Source organism: Mobula birostris, chromosome 31 (assembly GCF_030028105.1).
Source record: "Mobula birostris isolate sMobBir1 chromosome 31, sMobBir1.hap1, whole genome shotgun sequence".
NCBI lineage: Eukaryota > Metazoa > Chordata > Chondrichthyes > Myliobatiformes > Myliobatidae > Mobula > Mobula birostris.
In genome coordinates this window covers 33,835,497-33,852,546 of record NC_092400.1, presented here as the reverse complement: position 1 = coordinate 33,852,546, position 17,050 = coordinate 33,835,497, and the positions used below count along the sequence as shown (strand labels likewise).

General features: G+C 37.4%; 1 protein-coding gene across 1 annotated transcript in view; it reads left to right on the top strand.

Moving 5' to 3' along the window:
• Positions 1-10,543, top strand: part of ssh1a (slingshot protein phosphatase 1a) — a 75,580-nt gene extending 65,037 nt beyond the window's left edge. Inside the window, 4 exon segments of the mRNA XM_072247438.1 lie at positions 776-976; positions 7,621-7,930; positions 8,021-8,302; positions 9,700-10,543. Of these exon segments, the coding sequence (XP_072103539.1) occupies positions 776-976; positions 7,621-7,930; positions 8,021-8,302; positions 9,700-9,906 (1,000 nt within the window). The 3' untranslated portion in view covers positions 9,907-10,543.
• Positions 10,544-17,050: the final 6,507 nt, after the last annotated feature.

The following is a 17,050-nucleotide window of genomic DNA, read 5'->3' as shown; positions in this document are numbered from 1 at the left end:
TTGATTGTTATCCTTTCCTCTTGCAATTGCATCAGCTCTTCATCTATCAGTTCTTGGTCATGGGAAGCCAAAACCTCTTCAACATCATCTTTGTCAACTTCCACAAGCCAAACTCACCTTGTCCTTACTTCGTTCACCACGATTGAAATGCTTAAGTATGTCTAGTTTTACGCTAAGTGTAACACCCTTACGAGCTCTCTTAGGTTTTTCCGATACCTTAGAACTCATCTTGCAAACAGCTGCTCACAGGCACGTGTTTAAGCAATGCCAGCAAGAACGCAGTTCCAAATCCAGGGAGAGCAGCTGCTCGGGGCGCGCGCTGCCTTTTATTGCGTGCTGATTTTTTTTGCGCGCTACCTTTTCAGTGCGCTGCCTTTTTTTGTAACAGTGAAAACACCTTCTGTTAGCGAAAACAGGGAACTAAAGTAGATCTTTCATAACAGTGAGGTTTCGTAAAGCAAACGTTTGAAAAGTGGGGGACACCTGTATTGTGTAACTCTTGCTGCTTGGAAGTTGGATCTTAACTTGTTTACGGGTAGTATAATTTAAAAAGTAGTGATCATATAGAAATTAAACTATTCTTAAAGTCAACATTAAGTATATATTGATGATTAGAAAATATTCGGAAACTTGCTGTTTAATGTTATTGATCATTTATTGTCTGTTCATCACTGTGTTCATTGACTTCTATCCTATACCAATTGTAGTTTAAAGTGGTAAATATTTGTGCACTTTTCTTAAGCTGCTATTTACACTAAACCTTTTTTGTGTTCAGGAACAGCCGGTCCAAGTGTCTGGTGCACTGCAAAATGGGTGTCAGTCGGTCTGCATCAACTGTCATTGCATATGCAATGAAGGAATACAGGTGGTCACTTGAAAAGGCCTACAGATATGTGAAAGAGAAACGGAGTATCACACAGCCAAATGCAGGGTTCATGAAGCAGCTTGCAGAATATGAAGGCATTTTAGATGCTAGGTAAATAGCTAATTCTGGAGCAAACTGTAAACACAATTATCATCAATAGTACATTTTCATGAAATGACACTGCTGCTAAAATAGAATTTATAATGCAATGGATTCCAGTTAATTGGACACATTGGGACCAGTAAATCTTGGCCCAATTAAGCGGCTGCCTGAATTAGCCAAAGTTTCATGGAGATAGTTAAAAAGATATGAAAAGGCCAAGCTACAATTTAACTGAGTAATAAGTTATGGTTTTTTAAGACCAGTGAGTCTTACTTCAGTGGTTGGTAAGTTGATGGAGAAGATCCTGAGGGGCAGGATTTATGAACATTTAGAGAGGTATAATATGATTAGGAACAGTCAGCATGGCTTTGTCAAGGGCAGGTCGTGCCTTACGAGCCTGATTGAATTTTTTGAGGATGTGACTAAACACATTGATGAAGGAAGAGCAGTAGATGTAGTGTATATAGATTTCATCAAGGCATTTGACAAGGTACTCCATGCAAGGCTGATTGAGAAAGTAAGGAGGCATGGGATCTAAGGGGCATTGCTTTGTGGATCCAGAATTGGCTTGCCCACAGAAGGCAAAGAGTGGTTGTAGACGGGTCATATTCTGCATGGAGGTCGGTGACCTTTGGTGTGCCTCAGGGATCTGTTCTGGGACCCTTACTCTTCGTGATTTTTATAAATGACCTGGATGAGGAAGTGGAGGGATGGGTTAGTAAGTTTGCTGATGACACAAAGGTTGGGGGTGTTGTGGATAGTGTGGAGGGCTGTCAGAGGTTACAGCTGGACATTGATAGGATGCAAAACTGGGCTGAGAAGTGGCAGATGAAGTTCAGCCCAGATAAGTGGCAGATGAAGTTCAGCCCAGATAAGTGTGAAGTGGTTCATTTTGGTAGGTCAAATATGATGGCAGAATATAGTATTAATGGCAAGACTCTTGGCAGTGTGGAGGATCAGAGGGATCTTGGGATCCGAGTCTGTAGGACGCTCAAAGCAGCTGCTTTGACTCTGTGATTAAGAAGGCATATGGTGTACTGGCTTTCATCAATCGTGGGATTGAGTTTAAGAGCCAAGAGGTAATATTGAAGCTATATAGGACCCTGGTCAGACCCCACTTGGAGTACTGTGCTCAGTTCTGGTCACCTCACTACAGGAAGGATGTGGAAACCATAGAAAGGATGCAGAGGAGATTTCGTGCAGTCGATGTTTCAGGCCGAGACCCTTCGTCAGGACTAACTGAAGGAAGAGTGAGTAAGGGATTTGAAAGTTGGATCCCTTACTCACTCTTCCTTCAGTTAGTCCTGACGAAGGGTCTCGGCCTGAAACGTCGACTGCACCTCTTCCTAGAGATGCTGCCTGGCCTGCTGCGTTCACCAGCAACTTTGATGTGTGTTGCTTGAATTTCCAACATCTGCAGAATTCCTGTTGTTTGCAGAGGAGATTTACTAGGATGTTGCCTGGATTGGGGAGCATTCCTTTTGAAAACAGGTTGAGTGAACTCGGCCGTTTCTCCTTGGAGCGACGGAGGATGAGAGGTGACCTGATAGAGGTGTATAAGATGATGAGAGGCATTGATTGTGTGGATAGTCAGAGGCTTTTTCCCAGGGCTAAAATGGCTGCCACAGGAGGGCACAGGTTTAAGGTGCTTGGGAGTAGGTACAGAGGAGATGTCGGGGTAAGTTTTTTACGCAGAGAGTGGTGAGTGCGTGGAATGGGCTGCTGGCAACGGTGGTGGAGGCAGGTATGATGGGGTCTTTTTAGAGACTTTTGGATAGGTCCATGGAGCCTAGAAAAATAGAGGGCTATGGGTAACCCTAGTAATTTCTAAGGTAGGAAATGTTGGGCACAACTTTGTGGGCCGAAGGGCCTGTATTGTGCTGTAGGTTTTCTATGTTTTTAAGTTAAATTGAGAACAAATTAGAACGTTATGAATGCTACTATAAAACCATAAAACTGTTTCAGTTCCTAATAGTTACTGACAGAGGAATTCATCCATTGTACCTGTACACTGCCATGTATGCTTGCTTTTGATTGACAGTAAAATAAATAAATATGCACAAGCACCTAGTGCAGAAAATGAACTGCCTTCATAATAATTTTGATGATTGCATCCTTCAAATTTTCAGTTTCATCGTAGCATTCAAGATGATTGTTAATACTTTCAAAGTCTTTGTAGTTCCTATCTTGTTGAAGCAGTGAAATAATTTCATTTTCAACTCCCCAATTCTTGTATCTCCAAGCCTGAATGCTTGAATCCACAGTGAGCAAAACAGTTCTAAATTGTCTAGCTGCTTATTTCTCGCCATCCATTGGTGCCAAAAATCTCTGCGTTTTGAACAAAAGCACACACAATTGAGGCTATTTAAAAACTGTTTGCTCTAAGCATTGTGTAGTGTCTAATGGCCACACAATTGCATGTGACTGACACTAGTTAGAAACTATTTAGCAAGTCTTCAGTCCAACTAAGCAGCATAGTGTCCCAAATAAATGAAGGGAACCCAGCTAAATAATCAGCTGCCCCGATTAACTGATGGCCCAATTAACCAAAATCCACTGTATTTATATCCCTTCTTTCCTATTTTTAATATCACTCTCCAGTTCATTTATATAGTTGATCTGTAGAATTTCTAATTCATGCTTAGTTGCTATCATTGAAAATTTGCTGAAACTCCCAATTTGATGAATTTTCAACTTCTGTACCATAGGTGAACCTATGCCTTTATGTTCACCATATTTTGAGAGCCCAACTGGGAGAGATGTAAACACAAATCTTTGTACTTGGCCTATGTAATGACTGGGCTTAAATAATACATGAGGGGAGCATTAGTGCATTCTTTGCAAGGTAACAGGTTGGGGGTTGAGAATATATTTAGGACATGGGAAAATAATATGTTAATTGTAAAGTATCAAAATTGCTAAGATTTTCCTTGTAAATAAGTTATTTGATTCAGACTGCTGGGAAAATCTGGGTATTTGTATGAAGAGCAAAGGCTTTTTTGTACCCAAAATAAGCCATGAAATGTTGAGAGATTACTGGTCTGACAAAAATATTATATTATTTTCCTTTAATTTTCTTAACAGATTCATTTTCCACTGAACCATTTACTCGCACCCCATGTGAAACCTTAAGCTATTACTATTGTTAGTAAAATTACGTAGTCTGATATTATGAAAGAGAAAGTTTTGTCAGATTTATTACAAATCTTAAAGAATATAAAAAAAACAGATGAAATAAGAAGACATATGCATACATAGGGAGCTGTGAGGTTATTGACTTTGTATGGGAAAATAGTGAATTCCAATGATGGGAGAAATTTGGATTCAGGCCACACCTGAAGTTGAATGCTCAGCTTTGTACTCCATATTTCAGAAGAAATAAGACCATAAGATATAGGAGCAGAATTAGGTCATTTGGCCCATCGAGTCTGCTCTGCCATTTCATCATGGCTGATCCCTTTTCCCTCTTAGTCCCAATCTCCTGCCTTCTCCCCTTTCCCTTCATGCCCTGACCAATCAAGAATCTACCAACCTCTGCCTATTTTTATCATGTGCTGCCAAGTACCCTGAGACTTTAGTAATCAACTCCAACATCATCCCAACCATTGAGGTCAGACTAACTGGCCTATAGTTCCCTTTATTCTACCTCTCTCCCTTCTTAAGGAGCAGAGTGATATTTGCAATTTTCCAGTCTTCTGGAACCATTCCAGGATCTAGTGATTCTTGAAAGATCATTAACAATGCCTTCACGATCTCTCCAGCCAGGTCTTTCAGAACCCTGGGGTGTACACCATTGGGTCCATCTGGCCTACCTTCAGACCTTTCAGTTTCCCAAGAACCTTCTTGCTAGTGATGGTAACTTCACACACTTCATGACCCCCGACACCTGGAACTTACACCATACTACCAGTGAAGACTGATGCAAGATGCCAACTAAGTTCATCAGCTATTTTGTTGTCTCCCATTACTACCTCTCTGGCATTGTTTTCCAGATGTTGATGCGTTGGAAGCTGCTTAGAGGTTTATTGGACTAATACCTGGATAATTTGCCCTCAATGAGGAAAGAATTAACAGCATAGTATTTGAAGACTAATACTCAGATCAGTCATGATAATCTTAAATAGTGGAGAATGTTTAAAAAGTCACATTTCTCATTTCTGTTCCTATTTTGTATGTTCTTGCCTATTATTTAAGTACTTGATGTGACTGATGTAATTGTTAAATGTTAGTACAGTAGTGGTGGTAATGTCATCAGCCCCTTATTTGGTAGTCAAAGTTTCTTGCTGACAATGAGTCAAATTATGTGGGTTGATGCTTAGAATTATTCAAATTATATGGGTTGACCCACCCTTGTATTTTTTTTCCAGATGAGGTGGAGGCCGTTATATTTTGGAAGTTTATGTTGGAAATCTGAAAAAATGATGCTGGAGAAAGAGCACATTTTAATATGGAATTCTATGGAAAATGTTGGGTCATCCATTTAGTAAACAAAATAGAAAAGCATGGTAGACCATAAGACATAGGAGCAGAATTAGTTCATTCAGCTGATCGAGTCCACTCCGCCATTTTATCATGGCTGATCCCCGATCCCATTCAACCCCATACACCTGTCCTGTCACCATATCCCTTGATGCCCCAACCAATCAGGAATCTAACTACTTCTGCCTTAAATATACCCAGATTGACCTCCACCGCAGCCTATGGCAGAGCATTCCACAGATTCACCAATCTTTAGCTTAAAAAAAATTCTTACTTCCAGTCTAAAATGTCGCCCCTCAATTTTGAGGCTGTGCCTTCTAGTTCTGGATACCCCACCAGAAGGAACATTCTCTCCACATCCACCTTATCTAGTCCTTTCAACATTCGATAGGTTTCAATGAGATCCCCAGGCATTCTTCTAAATTCCAGTGAGTACAGGGCCAAAGCTGCCAAGCACTCCTCATATGTTAACCCCCCCCCCCTTCATTTTCAGAATCATCCTTGTGAACCTCCTCTGGACTCTCTCCAATGACAATACATTCTTTCTGAGGTAAGGGGCTCAAAATTATTGACAATACTCCAAGTGTGGCCTTACTTGTGTCTTATAAAGCTTCAGTATTATCTCCTTATTTTTAAACTCTCTTCCCCTTGAAATAAATGACTACTTTGCAATGCCTTCTTTACCACAGACTCAAACTGTGAATTAACTTTCTGAGAGTCTTGCACAAGGACTCCTAAGTCCCTTTGCACCTTTGTAGTATAGTTAATTCTTAAAATTTTTAATGGTGCTGCTACTGAGGGATCTTCTTATCCTGCACAAATCAGTGAAAGTTAGTATGTATGCAAGTAGGAAGACAAACATAATGTTGGTCCTCATAGCAGAAATACTCAATTGAACATTTTGTATATATATATATAGAGCCCAAGTGAAGCCACATGTGACTATTGTGTATACCTCTGATATTCCTTTGCAAGAAGAGATATACTGCAAAACAGATCAATGAACGTTTTAAAAAGTTGATTCCTCAGATGGGTAGTAGAGTCTGTCCAATGAGGAACAATTAGTCCTGTTCCCTTTTTAGAAGAATGAGAGCTTATCTCATGGAAATCAAAAAAATATATATTAAGGCTTGGAAGTATAGAAGCATGGATGTTATTTTACCTGGTTGAGTAGTCTCAAAGCAAGGCATTGGCTCTTCAGGAGATGTATGGGAAGGGAGGAGTGAATCTTCAACATTTTCTTAAGGCTGTGGATGCTTTGGCATTTATTCCAGCTGGATTCTTAGAATTTTGGATATTGAAGGAATCAAGGGATATGAGGTTACTACATGAAAGTGGTATAGAGGCAAAATAGCAGGCATATTTGTCATGAATATGGAGCAGACTCAAGTGGCAAAAGTCTCCTCTAATGTCTCTCTTTCATCATTCTTTTTTCAAATCTTTTTAAACGCTGGTTAGGTCACACTGGAGTAGTTCCCCCAATTTTGATACCATATTTAGAAAAAGAAATGAAAGTCCTTTAGAAGTATGCATAAGAGTTACAAAATGAATGATGCTGAGAGATCTCAGTTACAAATTGCAGTGAGTTTGCTTTCTTTGGAGGAAAGGTTGAGAGGATATCTGATACAAGATAAAGAGCTCACTTGGTATAAATGGAAGCTATTTCATTAGTACATGTTTCAAGGATCAATGAGAAAAATTACAAGTGTTAGCAAAAGATCCCGGGAGGATCATAAGATACAGGAGTAGAATTAGGCTATTCAGCCCATTATCTGTGCTATCATTCAACTGGGACTAATTTTTTAAAATCCTTTCGCCCAGTTTCTTCCTCTAACCCTTAACCACTTTACCAATTAAGAACCAATCAATCTCTCCCTTAAATATACCCAATGGGTTGGCCTCTGTAGCAATGAATTCTACAGACTCACTGTGCTCTGACTGAAGAAATTGCTTCTCTCTAAGTGAGAGATCAATTTATCTGAATGATGTTTGTAAATTGGCTGTGGTATTTACTATACAGGCTAATACATTATTAACTGTAAAACATTTTGGATCAGCTAAGTAAAAACAAAACTAGATGGAAATTTTTATTCATCTTTCCTCATGCCAAAACGCTTTATTTTATTTATATTGATCCCATAGCTAACACCTTTCTCGCACTTTTTTTTGAACAGTAAACATTGACATAATAGATTATGGCGGCGTAATTCTGAAAGCAACTTGGAGGAAACTATGAGAGATCCATGGTTCAAGAGCACCAGAATATCTACTCACTGTGATTTGAGCAGTGTTAATAAGGGAAATCGTCACAGATATGGAAAGCAGGAAAAAAATGGCACTGAGCCACCTCAGAATTCAATAGAAACTAACAAAAATAAAAGTGAACCAAATAATTCAAATTGCTTCTTAAGATGTCATTTGGATCCCATTGTAGACAATGCCTATGTTAAACAGCAGAGGAAACTGGATCAAATCCAAGTTGAGGTGAGAAGAGATGGAAATCGAATGAACATAGATTTCATTCACACAGATAGTTTCTGTGAAACTGAGGAACTTCTGTCATCTGAGTTTCAGGACCCTTACAACCGTGAAAGTCAGCAAGGAAGTTCTTTCTTAATGTTTACAGCAGTAGAAGAGTCAGAAGAAGAAAATGAAAATGCCCTGGGCTTCAGTGTGTACACTGAAGGTAATCATATAGCACTTAATGAACCTAATAGAGAAAGTAACCTGGAGACTGATTCAAATTTAACAAATGTACAGGAGCCAGACATGACAGTAACTGTTGAAAATCATCTTGATAAAGACAATGCTAGCAATAACAACAATACTGCAAGAACGTTTTTGGAAGGGGATGAAGTAAGTGTGCATAATAAAAGGATGATAACCCTTTTCGTACTCCACCATCTTCTTCACTCACTGCGTATTATTTGGCCATTACTGCACATACAACTCTTGAGTAATGGCCATAAAGAACTTGTAATAAAACAGGGTGATTCAGGTGTAACTTGATCAGGACTGCAGGTTGGGAACCACTGAACTAGATACACTATATTTTAGTATCAGATTCATTCAATTATATAAAAAATAACAACTGAAGAGTTAAATTGTAGTGCCGGAAACTAAATCTTTTGTTGAGGGTTTGAAACTTTTATTGTTTATTGGCCTGCAGATGGATAAGCAATGTGATGGTCATCCAGAAAGAATATATATCAATCTTAATGCAAATCTTGATTGTAGGAGTATAAAAAATTCTGGCAACCTAATTATATTAGGAAAAAAATGATTAACTCCCACTGAAGAAGGCAGTGAGTCGAACTGGCTTGATACTCCAGCCTGTGTAACAAAATTTGCCATTCGGTTTTACATGTGTGATCTTAGAACTCATATCTTATGACTAACAGGAATTTAACCCAGACCTTACTTAAATCTGGAATGATTTACTGTTCTGCATTTTTACCACTTAAGTTGCTGCATCAATTTCAATGTGATTTTTGACACTTGGCTACATCCTTAATCAATGAATTCTGTACTTGTAGAAAGCTTCTTCAGTCTTAGTTGATAATCCCCATAAATGTTACAAACCCTATTGAGTCCTCTCTAATTCTCGGTGTGGGAAAGTAAATTTGAAGGAGCATTGTTCTTTGTAACACTACCATTCATTTCAGAAACAGAACACTCTATTTACCACACTGATTGATCTGATAGGTCACATGACTCATTAGGCTACTGTATAGCAAACAATAATTTTCCTCTGGAACCAGTACTTAAAAGACGGGACAAAATGGAGACTTCAACATCTCCCAATTATTTTCCCAAAAAAATGCAACATGTTGAGGATTGTTGAATGTGATTTGTGTTTAAAATTGTAGATACTGTACCTACATTCTTATAATAGAGGTAATATATTTGAGACATGATGACACCAAAACTAAAGATTTAGAATTTACTGGCTGCTGCCTCAGTGGAAAATCAAACATAACTTCCAAATGTAGTGGGAGCCCTGGTTTTATTTTTTGTCCAAGACCAGGAAGATTTTCTCTGCAGTTGTGAATCTCTAGATATATTAATTTTGCTGGGTTATTTTGCCTGGGACAAACGTATTAATAGTACTTTAGATTAAAACACCTTAGTTTATTCCCATTATTTTAAAATGTATTTGTGAAATGTTGAGTAATGAATCATCATTTTCACCTACTGTTTTCTCATTCGTTCTGAATAATTTTAAACAATGCAATGTTTTAAATTTATTCCAGGCTATTACTACTAATGAAACGGCAAACTCTGTGAAACCCCTTAATAAATTTACTTTGGACTGCTTAGACTCCATAAATAAACTTGCGTGTGAGCAATTCAAAGACCATTCTAGAAACTTTTATACAGCACAAGAATGTGGCACAAGCTCTAAGGAGATGCAGCAAATTGAGTCCCGTACTTCTGGATTTTTGTGGAATTCCCAATGAAGCAAAACCATGTTACGTTATAGAATCGCTGGTTCTCAGTTCTAGTTCTGATGCCATTAATGCATTTTTGAAATAACACAATTCCATGGAGCTGCAGAAGCAGATGAAGTTTTAAGAACAAAGAGAACAGCAAGAAACAATAAAGACTTATCACAGCTACAAAAAATGAACTGAGGACTTCCAAGCTGAATGTTTTGTTGATATGGCTTCACAATCTGGAAGGCACCAGTTATTAAAACAATTGCCAGTAATAGATCCATGTAGACATGACTATCAGAACCCTTCTTAATAGATTTGAGGGTTGACAAACAAGCAAAATATTAATTACATATGTGAAATAGTAATGATTTATCTCTAGGAAATGTACAGGATAACACTGCAGGGATTATGGAGAACTGCAAGTTTGTAGTTGCAGGCAGACAATTAATAGAGGATAATCAAGAGAGAGAGCTCATTCTTTCAGTAATGAGACTAAGAATACCAAGCCAATGGATGACTTTAAAAATCTGATATGTAACCAGAAGGAAACATCAAAAATCCAAAGGTACTTAGCAGCAACAAGAATCTATCCTCAAACTTCTAAAGGCCAGCTTGGTAAGGAAACATACCAAAGAGTTGGAAAGGTTAGTTTCTCTAAGGTCTCTAAACAAACATATGCAGAGTCATAATTCTCAAAACTGGAAAGCTGTATTTCCACAGAGTGATTCCCTGATTATGACTGTGTATAAACCAGTGGTGTAGATATAAAGGATTGTGAGAACATAGAGAACAATATGTTGGCTGAAGCCACAGTGATGGCTTTAATTTCATGGCTGGCACATGTGCAAGGTGTAGATGTTTTCTCAAGTAATAAAATTCTAGTTTCCTCCTAAGGAACATTAGCAGCAAATCTATGCAACTCTCTCATCATCCACTCATTCTTCAAGCTTGACTTGTAGCTCCAGCAGTGAAAGTCTTCACAGTATTTGAGAACAACCTGGTGTGGTTGAATTGTGAATGCAGGAACTTGAAGCCCAAGGGTGGCAGACAGGACCAAACTATTTGAAGTAATCTCATTCCCTTTCCAAACTTGAAAGTCTGAACTTAGCTTCTGAGGCTAAACATTTATCAAGTTAAATCACTCCAGATGAACAGAGAATCGCTTGTTGCAAAGCGTTCCTGAGAAAATGAGGTGGAAAAGAAATCTCTGAGGAAACAGACATGCAAAGAGAACAGGTTTTCTTCATATAGCTGCTAAATAAATCAAGTAAAACCTGCAGCTCTGTTTTGGAGCAGAAAGTCCTCGTTGGCTGACATTCAGTCTGAATATTGTACAGTGTTTTCTCCTTCCAAATATAATGTTGCTGATCCAGAGATTACAGAGCAGTGTATAATTTTATCTGCACACCTTCATTTGAAATGGACCAGTACCCTACCCAGAGTGACAATGAATTGTATTCCTTGACTTCTCATGAACGATCTATATGAGATAGTCCATCAAGTAACCAGAGAAAATAGAAGAAGCAATTCATTTTATAATACCATGTGATTTCTTGGCGAAGAAATGCATTCCAATCTCTCTTTAATCATAGTTGAAGTTATGGCCTATGTTGTACAATCTTTTGAAACTGTTCAAAATTAGAAACAAACATTGCCAAATATACCATACTACTGAATAATTAGCTGCTTTTTACTGACTCTAGAAAATCTGAATTTTGCATTTTCCATTTGAAACAAAATGCCATGCTTTGTAACCTCAAATTATTTATAATTAAAAAAACAATTCAAATTCAAATGGTCTAACAACTTATGAGTATTGAGATGAGCTTGGTTCCTTCGGCTTAATGCCTGGGAGATAAATGTTATTTGTTAAGTTTTAGAAACCTAACAGAACCAAATAGAAAATCACGTAGATAAGGTAATAACTTCTTGATTGCAATTGCACGATCGTTCCCCTGACCCTGTAGAATATACCCATTTTTATTACCCTTATTTTTTGGTTGGCTTGGTAATTATCTTTGTTGCTTTCTGCAAATTCTATTGATTTGGAGATCAAAATAGAGCCCGTGCTATAAATGTAGCAGTCTGTCATTCTGTCCAAATAAAGACAAAGAGAGGCTTTTTTTTGGAACCAGCTCTAAATAATTTCTTTCCCAGACTTGCTTTAATCTGAAGTACTAAATGAAGTCTGTGTGAACAGAAAAGCTTTTCCATGAGTACAGTGTTGAAAATACTTTTAGAAATTATCTTGGTTGGCAATACATGTACATCATACTTCATTTTTTTATTTAATTCTCTGTTATTTCTCATTATGTGATTTGTGAACTCTTCATACTGTAGCCGATCTTAAAGGTAATTATAATGTTATTTCATATTTAACATTTACCTCTATTCCTAAGTTGTTTTTCTTCGCAATTATTTGATTTACTGTAATATGTTTATAAGTGCTTTGACTGTTTCCCAATTTTTTGCTTTTTCTCCGATGGTTTCAACTGAATTGACAACATTTCTATTTCTATCTACAAATTACCATTTGTTGTGTATTTCAAAACTTGTTTCTGTGGATAAGCACCTGCTCTATATAATTGTTTGCAGAGTTTTCACACAGAAATGAGGCGTCTTGGTCATCAAACAGCATGTAAGTTTGTTCTGATTTATGGTGACTGATTTCAGTCTATTGTTGCTGTTATTGCATGCAATCAAATGTAGGAATTCAGTTTTTATAGTTAATCCCAGTTTCTGTGAAACTAGAAAAGTAATAACCTTGCTATTAAGATAGTAATCAAGCCCCTTGAATTAATTGAAAAATAGATAATTTAACATGCTGTATCGTTATGCATCTGGAGTTTGCAAGTCCTTGAAGCAATACTGCCAATATCACAGAGAGCAAGTGATCCCAGATTTGAGCATTTGTTTCTCCAAAATTAGTTGACTTTAGCAATGATATCTGAAAGAATGCTGCAATCCATGCTCTTTGACCAAGGGAAAGAACATTACCCAGGTTTCCTGCTGCTTTTAGATGAGGACACAATCCAGCTTGGTTATGATCTCTTTAGGTTTATGAGATTAAGTATCTCTGTTAAAAGATCGACTGGGACCAATTGAGAATTAGTTATAAGTGGTGATGTACATTAATGAAGTGTATTTAAGAAACAACTTAATTTGAAATATAAAATGTTGGAAAAATTCAGTAGGTCAGGCAACATCTACAGAGAGAACAGTTAACATTTCAGATTGATGTAGATAGAACTAACTTTTTAAAATTGTATTATGTTGCATTACCACTAAAATACTTGTTCTTTTGTATTGGTTTCTCTTAAAATTTGTTAAGTAATAAATCGTGTCATATATTTAGTGGCTCATTTTTAATCTTAACTTTGTTTTATGGTGGCTTGGGTGAATTTTCCTTCCATAAGCAGTGTTTCCTCAACATTAAAGGGGTAGGCAAGATGTAATTCACTACAAAAATCCAAAAAGAGATTGTGTCAAATACTTCTGCTTCAAAAAAAATCTTAACATGCATTTTAGAAACCTGCATGATTCAGTTAATTGTTTTCAATTCTTTCCCATGCAGTTTGTTAATTGAGATTGTCCATGTCCACTTGATATGAACAACTTAATTTTCATTCAGTATTTAGTCATACAATTACTGTTTTGAATTTTTGTAAATGACAGTAGAGTCTATTAAATCTGTCCCGCATGTTGATGTTCAAGTACAGATGAGAGGAATGTTATTGGATCATCCATTATGCTCCATTTTTAATCTGAAACAGATTAATTATCAATAATTGGGAAAATGAGTTAATTGTTCTGATAAAAATTCCAAAATTAGAGTCAACATGATGGTTCATGGAGTAGAGTGTTTTGTATAACTCGTTAGCTTAGTCCACAGATGTTATTAAGTAGATAGATTTGTGTTCTGCAGGAAGTATATTCCAGGAAACTGGGCTCTCAATTCTGCCTAATTTTCTTACTTTAAAGGTTTTCGTACTTAAGTAGTACTGGCGCTTTTAAGGAATATAAAAGTGGATAAGTCTCTGGGTCCAGACAAGATATTCCCTAGGACCTTGAGGGAAGTTAGTGTAGAAATAGCAGGAGCTCTGACAGAAATATTTCAAATGTCATTAGAAACGGGGATGGTGCCGGAGGATTGGCGTATTGCTCATGTGGTTCCATTGTTTAAAAAGGGTTCTAAGAGTAAACCTGGCAATTATTGGCCTGTGAGTTTGACATCATTGGTGGGTAAATTGATGGAAAGTATTCTTAGAGATGGTATATATAATTATCTGGATAGACAGGGTCTGATTAGGAACAGTCAACATGGATTTGTGCATGGAAGGTCATGTTTGACAAATCTTATTGAATTTTTTGATGAGGTTACTAGGAAAGTTGACGAGGGTAAAGCGGTGGATGTTGTCCTTAAGGACTTCAATAAAGCCTTTGACAAGGTTCCACATGGAAGGTTAGTTAGGAAGATTCAATTGTTAGGCATTAATATAGAAGTAGTAAAGTGGATTCAGCAGTGGATATATGGGAGACGCCAAAGAGTAGTGGTGGATAACTGTGTGTCAGATTGGAGGACGGTGTGTAGCGGTGTTCCTCAGTGATCTGTACTGGGTCCAATGTTGTTTGTCATATATATTAATGATCTGGATGATGAGGCAGTAAATTGGACTAGTAAGTATGCAGATGATACTAAGATAGGTGGTGGTGTGGATGATGAGGGAGGTTTTCAAAACTTGCAGAGAGATTTAGGCCAGTTAGAAGAGTGGGCTGAAAGATGGCAGATGGAGTTTAATGCTGAAAAATGTGAGGTGCTACATTTTGGTAGGACTAATCAAAATAGGACATACATGGTAGGGCATTGAAGAATGCAGTAGAACAGAGGGATCTAGGAATAATGGTGCATAATTCCCTGAAGGTGGAATCTCATGTGGATAGGGTGGTGAAGAAAGCTTTTGGTATGCTGGTCTTTGTTAATCAGAGCACTGAGTATAGGAGTTGGGATGTAATGTTGAAATTGTATAGGGCATTGGTAAGGCCAAATTTGGAGTACTGTGTACAGTTCTGGTCACCGAATTATAGGAAAGATGTCAATAAAATTGAGAGAGTACAGAGGAAGTTTACTAAAATGTTGCCTGGGTTTCATCTCCTAAGTTACAGAGAAAGGTCGAACAAGTTAGGTCCTTATTCTTTGGAGTGTAGAAGGTTGAGGGGGGACTTGATAGAGGTGTTTAAAATTATGAGGGGGATTGATAGAGTTGACGTGGATAAGCTTTTTCCATTGAGAGTGGGGAAGATTCAAACAGGACATGAGAGTTAAAGGACGAAAGTTTAGGGGTAACATGAGGGGGAATTTCTTTACTCAGGGAGTGGTAGCTGTCTGGAATGAGCTTCCAGCAGAAGTGGTTGAGGCAGGTTCGATGTTGTTTAAAGTTAAATTGGACAGCTATATGGACAGGAAAGGAATGGAGGGTTATGGGCTGAGTGCAGGTCGGTGGGACTAGGTGAGAGTAAGAGGTCGGCACGGACTAGAAGGGCCGAGATGGCCTGTTTCCGTGCTGTAATTGTCAATGTCTCCCATCCACTACATAATGTACTGGGTGGGCACAGGAGTACATTCAGCCAGAGACTCATTCCACTGAGATGCGGCACTGAGCATCATAGGAAGTTATTCCTGCCTGTGGCCATCAAACTTTACAACTCCTTCCTTGGAGGGTCAGACATCCTGAGCCAATAGGCTGGTCCTGGACTTATGTCATAATTTACTGGCATAATTTACATATTACTATTTAACTATTTATGGTTCTATTACTATTTATTATTTATGGAGCAACTGTAATGAAAACCAATTTCCCCCGGGATTAATAAAGTATGACTATGACTATATGTTATATGGTTATATGGTTATAAACACAAATAATTTCCTACTATTGTAGGAGTGGTTGTTAAAGATTATGGTAAAAAATAAAAATGTGCTACTTTCTTCTACAGCATCCATTTATAAAGCTTGCGTACTTGTGTTTTAATTTCAAAATGATTTTCCAGTTTGTCATTGTAGATGTGATGCTGCCCCTGAATCTAAGGAAAATAATGGTGTATCCATTTACTCCTGTTTCACGACCCTCTAGCATACATATTCTATGTTATACTTGATGCTGTTTGTTTCTCTGCAATTTGAATTACTGATTTATTGTTCATTTCTTTCTGGAGCCTTTTCATCAATGGATGACCTTCATTCGGTGATGGGGAGCTGAAAGTAGCCACTTCTGGCTAAACATAGGAATATTTGGATCTCTTGATGTAGTTCTGACTTTCATCTATTATTTTTAATTGCCTCGTGACACTTAAATCTGGTGCCTTATTCTATCCCACGTTTTTTATCTTACACCTACAAATCTTGCAGTGTTTCTTAAGATCATTTGGAATAATATATTTACAGAAAGGCACTCTCTGGAAGAAGAATTCTAAAATGGGACAATCTAGTGTGCTCTGATTTGGTTTTACAGAGATATTTAACCTGTTTTTGTTTAACTTGTACAAGTATACTTCAGTGCCTTTAATTTAGTGAATACTGTATGTTTGATTGAGTGAAAGCACGCTTGCACAAACGTACTGTCCAGATGAATGTTTAATGTTGAAAGCTCTATTCTAATTATTGTGTTCAAACTTGATATATAAAGTATTTGTTGCCGTTTCTAACTTTATTTTCAAAGATTTTACTTTTGTTATTTTAAAGTTTTTGTGAATCCTGTATCCATAATGCATTTTTAATATCTGTTTACAACTGCTGTACCAGTGTATGTAGGAAATTATTTTTTATTAAAGTTTCTATCAGCAGTATATTTCCTGCCAGTAAACTTTTTTTTAGGGTTGAAAAGAAAACACAAAACTCTGAAACAATTAATCATTGTGAACTACTGTGATTGTATCTAGTTTAGAATGAAGACACAAGAAAAACTTGCTAATCTTTGAAAATACTATAAAATTTATGAGTCAATTCAATGATGTCTAGCTCCTCAGATTAAAATGATCACTAATGCAGCACTCACTTGGTCTCATAGGGATATGTCCTTGTTCGCTAAAGGTTTAGGCAGGGGTTGATTCCACAGCTTTATTAACAGCAAAGTAATTATCCTAATGATTGAGTCACAACTGTATTAAT